Genomic DNA, 15,062 nt, shown 5'->3' with positions numbered 1-15,062 from the left:
AAACAGAGATTGTAGACATGAAGAAAGCTAACACAGCAACCTCCCACTTGGCTAAATAGAAAATGTGCTTACTAATGTAAAATTTATCTGACACCCATTGAAAAATAAACATTTTCAAAAGTTCTTTAAAAGGTATGTTCTCAGAATGTGCTGATTGCTTGCTTTTTCGAACTGGTAAGTTTGTTGCCATGGATCATTGTTTTTTCTGTATTTTTTAAAAAGAAGTCTGGTTTGTGTAACACAATGGTATAAAGAAGCAATTTACATTATGCAAACTAGTCTCTCAAAAAGCATCCTCACATAATTAGTTGATGTTGTTATTGTTCAGTCACTAAGTCCTTTCTGACTCTGCGACCCCATGGACCATAGCACGCCAGCCCCCCTGTCTTCCATTGTCTCCCACAGTTTGCCCAAATTCATGTTCATTGTGTTGATGACACTGTCTAACAATCACATTCTCTACACACCCTTCTCTGTTTGCCTTCAGTCTTTCCCAAGGTTCTTTTCCAATGAGTCATCTCTTCTAATTTGGTGACCAGGTTATTTGAGCTTCCTTGAAAATAGACCGATTCATAATTAAGACTCACTCAAAACAAATAAGCAGCAGAAAGAAACAAAAGGAGAGCATATGATAAGAAGGCATGGACTTGAAAACAATAAAAGATAAAAAATAGTAGACAGAATTAATCTGAGGGACTCTATCCCACTCATTTTTTCCTTCCTTCCAAATGAACCTGTCTAAACCTATTCTACTAGGAGAATAGTGCACAGGCAAAAAAAGAACAGGCAGAGTTTTCATAGGTAATACAACTCATGTCAGTCTGACAAACCCTTTCATGCAACTCATCTGCTCCTCACATTAGTTATATGAGGAAGCCATCTTTAACCATTTTTAACTTTAATTTTTAACTTATTTTAATTTTAATTTATTCTACAGGGGCCATTAATTTATTTTTCTTTTAACTTCTGTATTATTGTATTTTATTGTTGTTAGCTGCACTGAGTCCTTCGGGAGATAGGGTGGCATATAAGTCCCAATAATAAAATAAATAAATAAAATAAATCTTTAAAACTCTCCAAGTCTCTCTCCAGTCTTCTAATCTCTTTGAGCCAGTTTGAAGGTACCTTAGACATCATGCATTCATTCAAAGGTTCAATTTGAAGGTGTGATTCTTGCCTTCAAGTCAAATCATCCTTCCCTAACATAAAAGAGAAAGGCATTGCTTGAGCGTTTACTCTATTTGCATAATTTAAATTGTGTGAATGTATCTGAGAATTCATTTCATGAAGTAATAGGACTGCAAAGAAACAAACAAAAAGAACACCTAAAAACTTACAAATCCTATGCTGCCATTGTTTTAACTCCCATTATAAGAACAAGTGTATATTTTAAAAACTAATATGCCTAATCCTCACCTTACCCCCATCTGACATCACCAAATCAAATGATACTAATTTGTGCAACCTTCAGAACATTACAAAACTACAATATACAAATAGCACAAATGAGATAATGCTAAAACAACCTGTACAACAACTATAGATTTAAAGCAACATCCTGGAATAGGACTCAATATACTATATTCATTGATCATAATTTAAAACAAGTGTTAACCTAGAAGTGTCAGATAAATAAGAATAGGATATAGCAATCTGACCCTTCACTAGTCCATTAATCAAATAAAAACATCCCTGAAACTTTTTTAAAGACCACCACATTTTCTCAGGGATGAAAAGAGCTGATTCTAGAGCAGTGAGGCCAAGTCTCTAAAGGCTTGGAACTTGACATCATGATCCTGGAGCCAAGGACCAAACAAAGCTCTATTCAGAGAAATGTAAAGAACAGTTTGTCCACAGAAATAAGTGGAGAGTGATACTGTGGAGAGTTGTAAACACGAACACTAGCAATAGACTAGGAAAAGGAGCCAATGAAAAACTCTATGTTATAGTAAAACTTGAAAATAACATAGAACAGTTTCTCAAACCTTAGCAGCTGTAAACTGTGTGGACTTCAAATCCCATAATTCCCTAGTTAGCATGCTGGCTAGGGAATTGTGGGAGTTGAAGTCCACCCAACTTACAGCTTTCAAGGTTGAGAAACACTGACATACAGTAGAAAATTCTGAACAGCCAAACAGCACTACTCTTGACTCAGATCAAGGGCATAGAGAGGAACCAGGAACACCTAACAGAAGATTATAAAATAATATGAGACACCCAAGACATGAATCAACAATGTTACAGATCCTAGAAGTATTCATCAAGTGAACATTAGGAATGCAAATTACAAAATCATTAAATAGGCAGAGATCCAGCTGATCCTCAATCAAGTCTCCAAGGCTACAGGAAGAGGAAACTGAGGCACTCCAGGTGTCTTGAAGAAAAATTGGGAGAAGACTCTGCAAAGAATAAAAAAATGCATGCGACCTGAAACATGACAATTCAGCTTAAAGTGGTAGGAGAACTTCCAAAAGGAAATGCTAGTAAGGCCTTCTACCATTGGTGAATATGCTTTGCTATGAAGAGCCACAAAAAACACAGATGTGAATATCATTAGAATAACAATGATACTGAACATCCTGGGCATGAATCAGGACATCTATGGGTGGAATAAAAAAAACTCCCTTTTTATAACCCTGTAATCCCTTAATTCAGGGTAGAGTTGGGGTGACTAGATGCAGCTGAGCATTTACTGGCAGGATGCCCTTCCTGACACACAGAGTTTGCAGCAGATTTGTGTATGTGTGTGTACCCTAAGGGAGAAACATCAGCCACTACCTAGGATTGAACACTCAATCTTCCAAGTGGGAGGCAAGAGTCTTTACCATTGGGCTACCACACCGCTCATCTATAAAAAATAAAATATATCCTTATGATAGGATATTGCTGGAACTGAATTTAACTATGCAGTTCTACAAAAGAATGAGAAGATAAAGGGATTTACACCAATCACGTGCATTGCCTCTGATGTCCAAGGACCATAAACTAAACAATAGAATGTCTAGAGAATGAATGAAAGGAAGTGACTTCTCAGTTGACCAGTCTGCTCCAAATCATGATTGATATAGATCAAAGAGGCCATTACAAGACAAATAGAGACTCAGTTGTGAGAGGACAATTCTGTCACAAGGGATAAAAGAAACAAAGAAACAAGCTAGTGTAATTTGAGCACAAAGAAGAATCCAAAGAGAATTTCTTCAGCAAGGGATGAATAGAGGATTTTTTTAAAAAACCACCCAGTAATTAAACAATGTTTCATGAATTGGTAATACAGGGCAGCAAAAGGGGTCAAAAATAATAAAGAAAGGAGGAGAAGTAATCAATAGGGAAGAAGTACAATTATCAAATGTCATCTTCCAAGATAGGAGTAAATTCAGTGGTAGGATTCAAATATGTGAACAACCAGTTGGATGCCGCTTCCAGAAGTCCATTCTGGACCTGGGCAACAAAAAATTAGCTACCGGTTCTGCCGAACTGGTGCGAAGTGGCTGAATCCCACCACTGAGGAAATTCCAATGTTGTACACAAGAAGAAAAAGATAGAGGGGGAGGGGGAAAACAAGAAGAAAAGAGAACTACAGATTTTATAGGAAATGTTCATCTTCTCCTTAATTACCTCTGTTGAATTCTTAAAGGCTCCCCATATACTCTCTACAATTGCTAAGGCTTATATCACAGCATGCTTGCAGCAAAAAGCAATATTCTGTAAGATCTCCATTTTCATCATCACCTGCTTTACAACCTCAGTTTATCTCATATGATTGGATCTTTTAAAAATGCATTGCAAAATATATACTACCATCCTGTGTACTATCCGGGCACAATATACTACCCAAAATATTGTTTTGTTTTTTCATTCTATTTGGAAATACAACTGATAATTACTCAACTGGTCTATGTAATTATAGGAACTAGAAGAAATACAGTGCCAGATGTTTAACAATGAGAAACATAAATCCATGCTACACAAAATGAATAGGACAGCCAATGGGAATCTGCCTGACTTGTGCCCATTCAGGATAGCTAGCTGCTGAGCGCATATAGAACCAGCAGCAGATGTTCTATCAAAGTATATACTGTATAATGTGATGGCAATAAATATCTATATGTTAAGATAATGCATTTATTGCATATGTATCACAAATCTCCAACCCCAAATACATAAGATTCAAGGTTGTTAATCTGATGTATATGTAGAAGAGGTAAGTATGTTCATTTTCTAATATGAGAGTTTATATTCCAGAGTTCAGAACAAACCAGAAAGAAACCCTGTAAAAAGTCAGATTGTGCTGCAAAGAAATCCATCTATAGAGGACTATCACAATGACTAGCACTATGTGCACAAAATAACATTTCTGTTGGAAAAAATTGGTTTTGATTTAGGGAGTTGTGTGAACCAATTACAATTATGTAAACCTACTCAGTTCTGGTTCATTCAATAAACTACAATTAAAACAAGCAATGATTTTGGTTTGTTCTGTGATACTAGTCATTAAGTGGAGTTCTATTTTCCTATCAGTTTTCACTACAAGTCACAAAGCATATTTTTCTTTTATGCTTTCTGCTACATTAACAATCTAAATATAATATCTATCAATGTAGAAGATAGCACTTTAGTGTCTCTTGCTGAGATTATAGAAATTATCCTGCAAACTCTTCTATTATTAGATTCTCTCAAGGAGTAAATAATTTTTTTGTTGAATAGGAGAGCTCTGCAGGAGAGGAAATATACCATGAGTTCAGGATACAGACACTTAACCATTGTTTAGAAACCTTAAAAAATTACCAGGCTATTTAAAATTCTATAAATTATAAACTATTACAGCAAATCATGAGATTTCCTAAAATTAGCTGCTCAAGATAGTTCTTGAGAAATGTAGACTTATTGAGATTCATTGGTCTAAACTTTCAGAGGAGAATGACAGAACTTGATTCCACTGGAATTATCTGGAACTGAATTTAAAATTGTACAAAGAGTAATGGTATATTCTGCTTCTTTGTAAGTATTATTGTTTATCTTGGATAATGATTTTGGAAAAATGAATTATTAAGCTCCTTTACCTCCTTCTTGGGATGTCTATAATAAATATGTAGTATAAGATTATTCTCCAACTGTTTGATTTATTTCTGGTATTCATTTACAATTTGATGTCACTAACTATCTACAGTTTCTGAAAAGAAACAGGGACACCTCAACATACAAAACTTTCTCTGGCATATTCTGTTTTTTATGTAAACATACTAAAATATACTTTTTCATGTAAGCTTGTGTAATATAGTCTTTCTTATGCAGTTAACTATAATATATGGCATTTTAAAGATATCATCTTACCATCTGGCAAGTCAGTATAGAACATACCTTAAATATATGATTACAAAAGCAGAACACAGGTTGTTTTCAGGTTGGTGTTACCAGATCATAAGAATTTACCCTAAAGTCCCTAAATTAATATTTCTAGCCTATATTAATCAGGCTACAAATTGGGGGACCGTAAGTTTGAATCCCACCTTAGTTTCCCATATATAGTGGAACCTCGGTATTCATCGTTAATTGGTTCCTATAGGAATGATGAGTACAAAAATGATGAGTACCAAACTTTTTTTCCCCATGAAGGAATGATGTAATGAGTCACAAGGCAGCTGACACAAACAAGCGTGGCTGGTGTCAATAAGTCTGGTTTGGTGTCAACAAGTGGTTGGTGGTCACAAGCTGAGGTGCTGATTACCAAACAACTGATGAGTACCAGGACAAAATTTTCATGTCAGAATGGGTCAGGTATCAGGTTTGATGAGTTTCAAAGCAGTTGAGTACCAAGATTCAACTGTATATAAGAGTGGAGGGAGGGAGATTTATACACATATATACTGTACATATACATGCATGCATACAATTTTAGAACAGAAAGAGGAGAGATCTGTACTTACATTTGCATATTTTGCAACACTGGCCAGTTATATGGACTGGAAGGCCATCAGAAGAACAATTCAATAGTGGACAGGCCATTCGTCGGCATTCCACCACTCCATTCTAAACCGAGAGCAGATAAAGGCAATAGTGAATGAATGAAATGTTATAATTAGTAGAACCTCAGTAGCATTAGATGTCATTCTTCAGCATGCAGAATCTTATCTAACCCCTACCACTATGAACAACTACTAGATTTCTGGGGGGGGAATCTTTCTTTTATCCCACACCCCCAATCCCAGCAATTGCCTAAGTATGGCAACACATAAATAACGCCTTTCACATTCTGTCAATCATCTTCAACATTTTAATGAAAACGTTTCTATTTTCTAGAGCAAACAAGACCTTTTTTCTGATACTTATCAAATAATTTCAACCAGGAAAGGTTTTCATACTAATTCAGTTCCTCTGCTATTCAAAATGATAAATACTAGAAACAGAATATATATATTGCTGCCATCTCCGTTCCAACTTAAGCATAATATTAATGTTTATTTTTCCTGTTATCACAAAGATGCCATTTAACTCTGCACTGAAAGCTCTGAAATGTACAGGTAGGTCACAATTAAGTTGAGTATAATATAAGTAGTTCTTAACTTGTGATCATAATTGACCCCAGAATTACAATAATAAATTATTTCATTTGTAAATCAAGGCATCATATATACATGGCCAGACTCATTTTTTTGCAGTGCAAACACTGCATTCATTAAGTGAATGCCACAGTCATTAAGCACACACAAGTATTGTTAAATGAATCCATTTTCCTCAATAGCTAGAACCTGGAATTACAGTAAATACTAAAAGCTGGCAAAAAATATTGCAAACCACTGCCTTGTGATTATGAGAAGCTGCAAATGGCCATAAAGTTGAGCTGGTTGCCAAGTGCCCAAAATGTGATCACTTGACTATATATCTTGGGGTGGGGTGGGGAGCTGTTTTAACATTGAAAATGGATTATTAGTAGCTCTGAGGAGGTCGATTGTAACTTTGGATGGTTGTTAAGCATCATAAGTTGAGGTCTACCTGTAATGTGATATTATATTCCATTTAATACAAATTGTAAATTGGTACCAGGTTGCATTTAATGCAACCCAAAAATTCTGTTATCGTGAGGCTAGCAAAAATTTTAATAAGAAGAGGCTCCTTAATACATTAGAGCAAAAAATTGATGTCATTGAATGACATGAACATGGTTATAGCAACACTAAAATAGGATGAGATGTTGGAATGTGTGGATCTACAGCATATAGATATATTGCTTTAAGTTTAAATTATACGTATTTTTTATCCTTTACTGTAATCTTTCATTGCTATGCACATAGAAATTTATGTTTAAAAATTTTCATTGCCTACTTCCATTGGGTGGAACCAATCACCCAATATAACTTTAAATAATATGAATTCAAATAATGCAATCATTTTGTAAGATTCATTAACCATGCCAATCAAGACCTACAGTATACATATTACTGTTTGTGAAGGTTACTACAAAATTTGTATGATCTACCCAAGAACCAATATCAAATTGTAATAATTTGCTTTATCCTCATATATAAGTTAGAAGTGTCTTACTTTACATGTGCAATTTCTGCAGTGATCATCTTCTACCCATGAATCTTTGTCTCGGTAGATGACTCCATTTACTTGGCAAGTCTTCTCGCAGTGACAGTTTTCCAACTGACTAAGTCTCATTTCTGCATAATTTAGCTATAAAAGAAAGTTACTTGATTTGATTTCTGGAACATATGTAAACCGCTGAAGTAATAAATTTTACAATAAGGAGGCGGAGAATAGCAACTGGCTAAGAGGTAAATTTACAATCGAAATAATACAAACAAAGCACTAATTATGATTGAGAGTGGAACAGAATAACATTTACAAATGTCTCATATAAGGAGGTCATCACTATATAATACAAACCAAACATAATTATTCAATTAATTTATTTAAATGTTACTTGTTTATTCATAAAAAAGCCAGAAAAAGCAAGAGTTTCCAGATATTCAATGGATATGAGAAGACCTTTTCAAAATCATAGTTCGACAAAGAAGGCATCTCACACTCGAGGACAAATTGAGTCTCTTTCCCCACCCAGCCCTAATTTACAACATCCCCGTTAATCTGGAATGTTCTGAACAGTCTTGTATCCAGATCTTCTGTTTCTTGAACTCCTTCAATTGAAAATACTGAGATTCTGCTTGAATAGTTCCCCCTAGATACCAAATAACTCCACAGCCTACTGCATAAGTAGTGTGCCATATCCATAGGACAAGTTTCTGACAAATAATCAAAATATATTCTTGGCTGAGAAACAAGGGACTATGATTTCTGGTTATTTCAGAATTGCACAAACAAATATCAGTGCAGTTAGGAACAGTTGGATTGCAATTACAAAGATACAGGTGTCTGGAAGTAGGCACTTATATCTACCATCTGATCAGCTCATACAAAGCCCTATTCTGAGCATTCTCAAAAAAAAAACACATGCTATTGCAGGCCATAGTGAAAGCAATTGCTCTTAATTTCTCTTCCTTCTCTTGCCTGCCTTGAAGAGAAGAGAATGTTGCTTCCTGTGCTGCTTGTTAATACAAATTGCTGAAAGCCAGTTTCACTGACAAGCTGCACAAATTTTCTCTAAAAGAAAAGCTTTAACGTGCAGTAGGAGAAAATACTTCTTTGGGAATTAAGAGCCGATTCAATGCAGCCACAAAACCCTGGGAAAAGACTTTTTAAAAAAAAATCAAAAAAATGTGCTTCGTATCTGCTCCCAATTCCAAAGGATTTGAAGGATTTGCAGAGCTGTGTGTACTGCCATTAATGTAAAGCACATGTACCTGTTTCACCATTATCAATATGTGTAGAGACTGACCCATTCAGAACAGGCTTTGTAATTATTTTTTTAAAAAAACAGTATTCACACTCACCCACATTCACACCTGTACTACTATTAGTTTAGCCAACAGTTGTAATTACTTGGTGTTACAAAGTTAATGATGACATTAAACTTTTTTAAAAAAGAAAGAAAGAAAAGCTAAAAATAACATTATATACATATGTATTTGTGAATGTCTATGTATGTGTGTATGTATACTGCTCAAAAAAATAAAGGGAACACTTAAACAACACAATGTACTGTATTTAATAGTAGGATGTCTTATCTTGTGTTCCCTTTATTTTTTTGAGCAGTATATGTATGCACATACCTATACACACACATATACTCAGGGCTTTTTTTCTCATTGAACGCTCAGAACGGAGTTCCGGCATCTTTTTTGGATGGAACCTTGTAGGGTAGGCAAGGCGGTTGTATAACATGTGTGAGTTCCGGCACCTTTTTCTTTTACAAAAAAAGCACTGCATATACTTATATAAATAAAAGAAGAATATCCAGCATTAATAAAAATTCCAGGTATCCAAGCTAGACAGCTCAGTTTTATTTCACTGAGATAAAAAAATCACTGCAAATTCAAAGGAAGTCAGAAACAATTTGGCCCAATCTGCTAACCGATACAAAATTGTACATTGTATGGCAATCATCTCTGCTTAGGACCCTTTTGATTACTGAGATGCAGTATAAAGAATCTAGAACTCTATATTGATTATACATTTAATATTTTGATATAAATTATGTCAGATGTAATTCTCAAATAGCCAACAGAATTATTTACTTAAACTGCAGGAGAAAGATCCATTAAGATTGTATATTGCACTTTGTATGTACTCACATAATTTTCTATTTTAAGCCATGCTATGGTAATATGTCCTATTTTCACTCAGTTGCACAAGATTTATAAAAATATCTTCTAAAGCTTTTGTATATGTTTCAAATCTAGATAATGTAAAGCACAGAAGAACGGAAAAACCAGAAAATAATATTCTGATTATAGTTTTCGTATCTCAATTGTAGAGCCTTATTTGGAATTGGGCAGCTTCTATTCTGAATCAGACCTAATGCAAACACAAATCATATCTAATTTATGGAGGAAAATGCATCATTTACAATAGGGATTTGCAATAATTATCAAGTGATGTGAAAAATGCAATCCTTTATTGAAGTGCTACTTTCTTGAATTTTACATTTCTCTGCAGCTCTCACAAAAAGATATATTTTTATGAAATAGTATAAGAGTATGGAATGTATAAGGGTGTGGTCTATTATCTTCGTCCAGGAGTTTTTTCACCTTTTTCAGTCCAGCTTCCCATGACCTGGAATTTGTTCACCAGGTCCAGAGCTGTTTCTCTTCTAGGCGCAGATATAGTCAACCTGGGACGCCCTCTATTTAGGCACATCTTATATTTCCAGATTAAGGAAGATAGAATCAATATGTGTTTATTAAATGATGGGATGTTTATAGTTTTGTTGTTCATTTTTTTAAAAAAAAACAACAACGATCTGATTCTTCTAAACCCATAAGTGATTCGAGTTCATCATTAGAATGGGTACCTGTCACTTTTTAAATATCCCTTGAGTTCAAAAAATTATTTTATGCTTCAAAAGTTATTTTTCTTTGATAAACCAATAACATTTTTCAGCAATTACTATCAAAACAGTTCTGCATTTACTTTTATTAAAATATTGTATATATTCATAATTAAGCAATGTTGCTTCAGAATGTTTACCTTAAAATATGGACTAATTTAAAATATAATGCATTGTTAGTTATTATTAGGCACTTTAAATGGCTTCTAAAAGTTTAGCAAGGCCATCTGGCTATCCTTCCAGAAAGCATTGTGTCTTTGATGGAATACTTAGCATTATTTATTGCCATTTATTAGATTCTATACTGTGATGTTAAAAACCAAATTTATGACGAGAGAAGCAAATGAGAAGTCTCATTTCTATTTAAAGGTTATGAAAAGAGTATTAAGGAATATATACAGTGGTGGGATTCAGCCGGTTTGCACCACTTCAGCAGAACTGGTAGCTAATTTTTGGTTGCCCAGAACCAGAATAGACTTCCGGAAGCAGCATCCACACAGAGAACCAGTTGTTCACATATTTGAATCCCACTACTGAATATATACAACACACACACACACACACACACACACACACATTTTTCTTCTCTGTTCTTAGTGCTCCACCCAATTCAGAATTAATATGGGTGGGAGAACACAAAGCATGACTCACAGCCACTAGCTAATAGTGTGGGGAGGGAAGCATCAACATCAGCAATGGTAGAACATCCAATGGAAGCCTTGCCCCTTTGAAACATGCACAAAATGGACAGGACTTCCATTGTGATTCCCTGTTTTTCATGTTGCTGACTTTGACAAGTTCCACAGGGACTGCTGAAACAAAAGTAAATCATGAATTGGGTATTCATTAATAAAAATAGAGACAAATGTTCCATTTGCTAAATTAAAATTATTAATTAAAAATTAAATGATATATGTATATTGCAAATGTCAGAAGAAGCATTAAGGGAAATAAGGAACATGGATTTAAAAGAATACTCCCTTTGTATGGATACAAGTAAACTTCAGAATGGTAATAAAGTATTCACTAATCATAAAAACAATAAATAGCACTTAGCACTTAGAATTATATACCACTTCACAGTGCTTTAGAGCCGTCTCTAAGCAGTTTACAGAGTCAGCTGCCAACAATCTGGGTCCTCATTTTACCAACCTCAGAAGGATGGAAGGCTGAGTCAACCTTCAGAATCGAACCTTCAGGCAGCCTCAGGCAGTAGAATTAGCCTGCAGTACTGCATTCCAACCACTGTGCCACCATGGCTCTTTAATTGCAACAAATGACAAGCCACTCACTTAGGACTGACTCCGCATATATTAAATCCACTAGAATGCTTCAGAATTGTCTTATTTCTTTCAGTTACATGAGAAGAAATCTAATATTTTTCTTTTTCCAAACAAACCTGTTCAAAGCATGCTGTAAAAATAGGGCATGCTTAAATGAAGATGGAGCATCAATAAACAGTCTAAAGAAAAAAAATGAACACTGAAACAAGATATATGTCAGTGAATTCATGCAGAATTTGCAGCCTGGTATATTTTTCATTCAAAGCTTTTATTTAAAACAAAAAGGACAAGAAGTTTAAAATTTTAATTCCACTGTTTTCAGTTGGAAACAACACTACAAGTCTGCACATGTTTATTCAGAAATACTCTGTGTGCGTATGTTCAATGGGTTAGTCTCAGATAATAGATTTTTTTTATGGAAATCAGCAGGATTTGTAACATTTTTTTATAACCATAGCAATCATTTCTCTGTTTTACCATACATAAATGTTGACAATTCTGGTAGACTCATCCTACCAATCCTGGTCTAGAATGAGACACAGGTTTGCCTGCAAAATAGCACAATTCCATACAATTAACATTTTCCATTGCAATAAAAAACAAATTCCTTGTTCTCTGTAGACCCACAGTCTATTCCAGGGGTGTCAAACTCAATTTCATTGAGGGCCACATCAGCATTGCGGTTACCCTCAGGGGGCCGGGTGGGTATGGCCAGGGTGGGCGTGGTCTACTGGGTGGGTGTGGCTAGAGTGCGTATGGCCTATTGGGTGAGCATGGCCAGGTCTACATCGTTTGCATCAAGGGTGCCTATGGGGGCCTGGGCAGGAGTGGGACAAATCTGGGGGTCTCTGGCAGAAGGAGGGTCTCTGGGCCAGGGCCAAGGCAGTGGGGGCCATTCCCTCACTGTTTCCAGGATGGATTCGCGGGCCACATGAAACCACTTCACGGGCCGGATCTGGCCCCTGGGCCTTGTGTTTGACATGTCTGGTCTATTCAAAGCATTATGAAATGCACATGGAGTATACAGAACAACGGATGGCAAAGCCAGCTATCGGTTCCACCCATTTTTGCTCTTTCTCTTTGCTTCCATCTTCTTTCCCCTCCTCTTATACAACAGACAGGATATGGACAGAACATACTTGCCAGAGTATTGAATACTTGTTTGCAGACAGTTTTATGACTTTGTCAGGTCCTGCAGATGTTTCATTACTAGATGACATCATCAGTACTTTGAACACTAGTGATGTTACCTAGTTTGGGTAATGAAACATCTGCAAAAAAACAACCAAGCTCAAAGATCGTGATGAATCCCTCGTTTCAACCCTGAGCTACAATTTTTCTCCTTTAGCAATTCTCAGGTTTCCCATCCATGATTTAACAAGTTCTTATAGTATGGGTTAAGTTGATATAAACCCATTGACAAAAAGTGTTGGGGGGGAAATACAGACATAGTGGTCTTCAGAGATGGAGGAAATGGCAACTTGGATTAAAAATTGTGAGTAATAGCCAGGTACCTACTTTTGCTGTCATTTTAGCCAGAAGCTCTTGTAAATCCATGATTCCTTGAACCAGGCTTAAGAAGTCACTGCAGGTAGGGCAGGCTCAATAAAAAGAAAGAATAAATACCATATTATTAAAAACCAAACTGAACAAAGAAATAAAACACAACATGTTTACCATTTAGAGGCCAAATAGATGATGATTGGAACATGGTAATTGTTACCAGACACCTTTACGATTTTGAAAGCCTGATCAAACTGCTTTATCTTTTTCTTAGTATCATGGTGAAACAACCTGTTGCTATGCAAGCCTATTGTCTTTCTCATTTGAATAGGTAACATTCACAGTTCACAATTTGTATTTTCCACTTATTGCCCTTCACTTGCCTAGAATGAATGAGAAGCAATCTGACATAAACCAGTAACATGACTTTGACTGCTGCTCCAAGCAATAATTGGCATTTTCATGCCTACCCAACCAGATATGAAGAAGCAAGCATAGCCTCTGGGTTAGTTTAGCTCTGGAAAGCTCCTGTTTTCATTCCAAAAGGGACTTGGAAGGGGGAAAACTTTGGGTGTACTTCTACTGCAAAATTGAATAATAAATGTAGAGTAATTATTGGATAACTATCAATTTGTATAAAGTAAACAGAATGGGCAAAGGGCTATAGTTGAATTGTAAAATTTATGCAATCAGTTTCTATAGTCATTTTATTTGCACTGTTAATTGAAAGTTAACCCATTTTAATTGCAAATTCTAATTTGCCATTGCTATTTTTGTCCTGTTGCTCAGAAATCAGATAGCAGAAGAAATGCAATTGAAATGGTTATAATTCTGAGGACCAGAAGAACTGACAAAATTACAGTATGGAGCCAAACATGAAAACTGCATATATCTCTTAAAGGACTTTAAGGTCTACATTACTTGAGATAATCTAGATGTGTGCTTTTAATGTTGAGATTTGTTGATATACACACAGATCTACATGCAAATAGACTAGGGTTCTAACTGAAAACATTTCTGCAATTAAATCTTAGAAGGAGTCTTTCTATATTAACCAGGAAGGATAAGCAAAGAATACCATTATTCATGATGATAGATAGATAGATAGATAGATAGATAGATAGATAGATAGATAGACAGACAGACAGACAGACAGACAGACAGACAGACAGACAGACAGACAGACAGACATCTCCTAACAAGATAAAATAAGGTATTCTGCTTCTACCTAAAGTTAGAATAGCAGATGTCATGCTTTTCTTGATAGCACGGATACTCTTGTCCTTTATTTATTCCTTAATTTAGGAAGTATTTTGTTAATAATAGTAACAGTCATAAAGATTCCCAATACTATAAATGGGCAATACCATAATTGCCATAGGGCAAAATTAATGGAGAGACAATCAACTATTATTAACATCTTATAAAAACTTGAGAATCACTGGTTACTAATGGTTGGATTTAAAAATTCGAAAACTTCCAAATGGAATTTTAATAGTAAATGACTTCCCTTTGTAAAAGTAAAGATTTGGCAATATCATACAAAAACACCCCAGGTATTTGTTATTTTAGAAACATAGAGTTACAAAATTAGAAGGCCTCATTTAGACTAGCAAGTCTAATTACTTGCTCAGTGCAGAAATCCAAATTAAAACATCTCCTAATAAATGACTACCAGCCTCTAGTTCAGACATGTCAAACTCGCGACATCACATGACGTCTTGCAACGTATCAGGACGGTTTTGCCATTGACACCCCTGCTCTAGTTGAACATATCTAGTGCATGGAAACCCATCACTTATTTAGATTCCTTTCCAAGATTCCCGATT

At 35.4% G+C, this 15,062-nt stretch overlaps 1 protein-coding gene across 1 annotated transcript in view; it reads right to left on the bottom strand.

The window, feature by feature from the left end:
- NELL1 (neural EGFL like 1) overlaps positions 1-15,062 on the bottom strand; it is a gene marked incomplete at both ends in the record, with an annotated part of 595,597 nt that overhangs the window by 367,023 nt on the left and 213,512 nt on the right. The window contains 3 exons of the mRNA XM_081332330.1: positions 5,925-6,027; positions 7,540-7,674; positions 13,249-13,331. Coding sequence (XP_081188456.1) covers positions 5,925-6,027; positions 7,540-7,674; positions 13,249-13,331 — 321 coding nt within the window. The remainder of the gene's footprint in view (positions 1-5,924; positions 6,028-7,539; positions 7,675-13,248; positions 13,332-15,062) is intronic.

Source organism: Vipera berus (assembly GCF_964194415.1).
Source record: "Vipera berus genome assembly, chromosome: 1".
In the NCBI taxonomy this organism is placed as follows: domain Eukaryota; kingdom Metazoa; phylum Chordata; class Lepidosauria; order Squamata; family Viperidae; genus Vipera; species Vipera berus.
This window is presented reverse-complemented; position numbering and strand designations above follow the sequence as displayed.